The sequence below is a fragment of the Octopus bimaculoides genome, chromosome 22 (genome assembly GCF_001194135.2).
Source record: "Octopus bimaculoides isolate UCB-OBI-ISO-001 chromosome 22, ASM119413v2, whole genome shotgun sequence".
Lineage (NCBI taxonomy): Eukaryota > Metazoa > Mollusca > Cephalopoda > Octopoda > Octopodidae > Octopus > Octopus bimaculoides.
In genome coordinates this window covers 31562712-31567474 of record NC_069002.1, presented here as the reverse complement: position 1 = coordinate 31567474, position 4763 = coordinate 31562712, and the positions used below count along the sequence as shown (strand labels likewise).

Genomic DNA, 4763 nt, shown 5'->3' with positions numbered 1-4763 from the left:
TATATATATAATAAATCATAGGGTAGCAAAAAAAATTTTTGAAATTTTATTTACCACCAGTGGTCCAGCGAGAAGAAAAAATTAGTCAATAGACTATATATTATTCATTTAAAATACTATGCCACAAAAATAATTTTTGTGGTATAGAGTTTTTTGCTGCTCTTTCTAGCGGGTTAGATGTCCTATTATAGGCATCTCTGTATTTTAAATGAATTTATTTATATATATATATATATATATATATATATACACATACCAATACATACATATATACAACAGTATATATCTATGAGTGTATTTTGTAACGATTGGTGAATCTGTTTTTCAGGCCGTTTAAACTGGTGGTCAACTGTAGGCGTTTGTCAACGTTTAATGCCAATGGCTACAACTGGTGATGGTAATTGTCTCTTACATGCAGCTTCGTTAGGTGAGTACCTGCTCTTGACTCTCTCATTAATGAATGCACTCATTAACCCTGCTGAATATTAATGATGTCATGTTAGTTAATTAGATGCTAATGAGAGATGAAGATGGGAGACCGTTCGTTCGGATGTTGACCTCGTCTATATTCTTTTGTTCAGGTCAATCATTTGCCACTTCCTCCTCTTCATCATCATCATCATCATCATCATCATTGATGAAACAATAAAAGTGAGAAGGGAGCTTCGTTATATGTAGTAGCTGTACCTGTTAGAAATAACAGCTAAATTCTCCAGTAAATCACACCTTGCAAACACATTCAGTGACCACAGTCCTGTATATGCTGTCCTGTGGAATGGTCACAACTAAAACCTCTTTAATCGTAAGTCAAACTGGGTCTAAACAACTATCAAATGTATGGATCGAGCATCTATTCTACAACATGTTGGCTTCTGGAAGAGCATCCAGCTGTAAAAACCATGCCAAACAGACACTTATGTCTGGTGCAGTCTTCTGGTACAGTCTGCTGTCTTTTGCAACAACCTATCTTTGCAAACAAGGATTTTCCACTCTAATGAACATAAAAATTAAGCAGAGTAATTGATTTGGATCCCCAAAGACTATCTAAATTGCTCTGGCATCAAGACTCCCCAATTTTGATGTAATTGTAACAAAATTGGAAACATCATTTCTCCAAAACCTGAAGGGAAAATGTTTCTAGAAAAATATCTTTGTTTCATAATGAGGATATTATTAATTTATTTTATTGCATTTGTTTTATATTTTTTATATTTATAATTGTATTCTCCATATAGATACATTCAATAAATCTTCTGAATTCAAAGAATCTATGATTTTCTTCCCTTCAAATCAAGGAGATAACATCAGCATAAATAAATATATTTAGAGGTAATTGGTTAAAAAAGTTCCCTGACCCCTGCATATTACGCATTGTATCATTTAGTACACATACATGTGTAAGGATTTTCGAGCGAGATTGTTGCCAGTGCCCCTGGACTGGTTCTTGTGCGAGTGGCACATAAAATACACCATTTCGAGCATGGCCGTTGCCAGTACCGCCTGACTGGCCTTCGTGCGGGTGACACATAAAAGCACCCACTACACTCTCTGAGTGGTTGGCGTTAGGAAGGGCATCCAGCTGTAGAAACTCTGCCAGATCAGATTGGAGCCTGGTGCAGCCATCTGGTTTCACCAGTCCTCAGTCAAATCATCCAACCCATGCTAGCATGGAAAGCGGACGTTAAACGATGATGATGATGATTATGAAAGGAAGGGATAGCTCAAAACCCTCTACACACAAATTTCAGTAACCTGGTTATTTATTCCCAATGCAATGCAATGCAAAGCACATCACATGACCTTCGTGAATCTGCACCTTTGTATAACGACCCCAATATCTTCTGGTGATATTTGGCCATGGCTGTGCAACAATGTGGAATTGGGTAACGTTATGTAATGCATTTGACATTTGTAATGAATAACCACATTGTTAAAACACGTGTAGTGATATTTGAAGCTATCCGTTATATTTTGATTACTCTGTCTGTGTGTGTGTGTGTGTGTGTGAATTTTCACCATGAGGTGTGGCTGTGTGGTAAGAAGTTTGCTTCCCAACCACATGGTTCTGAGTTCAGTCCCTCTGCGTGGCACCTTGGGCAAGTGTCTTCTACTGTAGCCTCAGGCCAACCAAAGCTTTGTGAATGGATTTAGTAGACAGAAACTAAAGGAAGCCTGTCATGCATGCGTGTGAGTGTGTGTGTGTGTTTGTCCCTTCCCCCCACGGTTTGACAACCAGTGTTGGTGTACTTATGTCCCCATAATTTAGCAATTCTGCAAAAGAGACCGATATAATAAGTACCAAGCGTTAAAAAAATTAGTACTGGATCAACCCATTACCTTTGGAGTGAAATGATGGAGATCTGTCATGATCCCCACTGCTGATCACAGTGTTGAGTTGGTTCTGTTGATGTGGTACCTGTTAACAGCTAGGTAGACTGGGGCTGTTCAAGTGCAAAAAAGGAGATCTTCATCTCTGACATTACAACACACAGGCAGTGGTGTAATGTGAACCAAGGGCAACATTGCTGATTGTCTTCTGGTGCCTTACCATTTTGGTCATTTGTGGTCTGCCAGAAAGAGAAGAGAGAGGATGATGGTGGTGTTGGGCAATGATTCTCAACCAGGGTCCATATAAGATTTTTAGAAGTTCACATAACAAAATACTAAATTAGGGATCCACAACAATATTTTAAGGGCCCCTGAAAAAATTTTGTTTTCGATGTATGTATTGGAATGTATTACAAGAAATGACTAGGTTTCTTTTTCCAACATTTTACATAGTTCCATCTACACAAGTTGATGTGTGAAAAACAAGACAGGAATTTTGAAAGATGTTTCTATAAAACTAGTTTTTAAACATTGAATGGCTATGGGGGTCCACCAGAATGAAATAGAAATCAAAGGGGTCCATAGATACAAAATGGTTGAGAACGCCTGATGTAGGGTTTCCAAAACATCTCCAATATTCCTTCCATCTAAGGCAGAAAGCTGGCAGAATCATTAGCATGTGGTGAGCTGGCAGAAACGTTAGTACGCCGAGCGAAATGCTTAGCGGGATTTCATCCATCTTTACATTCTGAGTTCAAATTCCACCGAGGTCGACTTTGCCTTTTATCCTTTCTGGTTCAATAAAATAAGTACCAGTTGAAGAACACTGGGGTCGATGTAATCACCTGGCCCTGTGCCAAAATTTGAAGCCTGTATTCCTCCCTTCTAAGGCAGCAAACTGGCAAAATGCTTAGCAATATTTTGCCCATCTTTACATAAGTACCAGTTACGCACTGGGGTTGATGTCATCGACTTAACCCCCTCCCCCGAAATTGCTGGCCTTGTGCCAAAATTTGAAACCCTCCTGTGACGTTCAACAAAGAACTGATGTTGTTTTCTCTCTCATGTTTGTCCGACAGCTATGTGGGGTGTGCAGGATAGAGATTTGATACTTCGTAAAGCTCTTTATGACACGATGACAAAGGAAACCTATCGAGGGGCACTGTACAGACGTTGGCGGTGGCAGCAGACCCTTCTGAACAAGGAGGTAAGAAGGGCCCACCTTCACTGGAGGCCTTCTTTCTTATTGTTTTGTTTGTTTGTTAACATGATTTTACTGTTGGTTAGGGGAGACCATAGGTTTCAAAATCCATATTTGTAGACAATTATTCAATGCCTACAAATATGGATTTTGAATCCTAAGAGACTTCTAAGCTGGTAGAGTATATTAGTAATTATAAAGGACAAACGACATATGCACATATTGTGTTCACATGTGCATAGTTACATGCATGCATGTCCATATACGTCCACACACACACTTGTACGTGACCGAATCCCAAACAGCGACATCCAAGAACAATGCCAGCAGCAGCTGACCATTGAAGACCAAGTCTGGCAGCACTGGCTGCAGTGGTTTGGCCACGTCTGCAGGCTAAACACCAGAAGACTACCACACCGACATTTGTGGCGGTAGTGACCCATGCACTGGAGAATCCAGCAGACCAAAGAAGAAATGGGCAAAACAAATTGAGGAAAACTGCTGTATCTTTTCTCAGCTCCTGGTTATTGATAATATATTCTGTTGCATCCTTTTTTTTTTTCTTTTTCTACTTCCAGTCTGGTTTGATTTTCTCTGAAGATGAATGGAAAAGTGAATGGAGTAATTTGTTGAAGTTAGCGTCTCCTAAACCTCGTTCTATTATGTCTACTGGCAGTGCCTCATCTCCTTCGTCGTCCCCTTCATCTCAAGCTAACCAAAGGTAAGCCGAAACAACACTGGTAGTGCGAGTGCAGGAGCTTGTAGTGGTAGTGGTATATTCAACTTTATACTTACTCTTTCTATTCCAATAAATTCATGTGATAAAACACCTGTCATTTCTTTTATTTGGCCCGTAAATAGCACCATTAGAGCATAATCATTACCAGTGTTGCCTTCTAGCACTCGTGCTGCTGGCACGTTAGAAAATCATTCAAGCAAGGTCGTTGCCAGTGCCGCTGGACTGGCTCCCGTGCAGGTGGCACGTAAAAAACACCATTTGAGCGGGGCCGTTGCCAGTACTGCCTCACTGGCCCTCGTGCCGGTGGCACATAAAATCACCCACTACACTCTTGGAGAGGTTGGTGTTAGGAAGGGCATTCAGCTGTAGAAACCCTGCCAGATCAGATTGGAGCCTGGTGTAGCCATCTGGTTCACCAGTCCTCAGTCAAATCGTCCAACCCATGCCAGCATGGAAAGCGGACGTTAAATGACAATGATGATGATGATCTCAGAG

The 4763-nt window shown here is 40.5% G+C and overlaps 1 protein-coding gene across 1 annotated transcript in view; it reads left to right on the top strand.

Moving 5' to 3' along the window:
- Positions 1-4763, top strand: part of LOC106883172 (uncharacterized) — a 59320-nt gene that overhangs the window by 40776 nt on the left and 13781 nt on the right. Inside the window, exons 4-6 of the mRNA XM_052975769.1 lie at positions 329-427; positions 3408-3535; positions 4108-4252. Of these exons, the coding sequence (XP_052831729.1) occupies positions 329-427; positions 3408-3535; positions 4108-4252 (372 nt within the window). The remainder of the gene's footprint in view (positions 1-328; positions 428-3407; positions 3536-4107; positions 4253-4763) is intronic.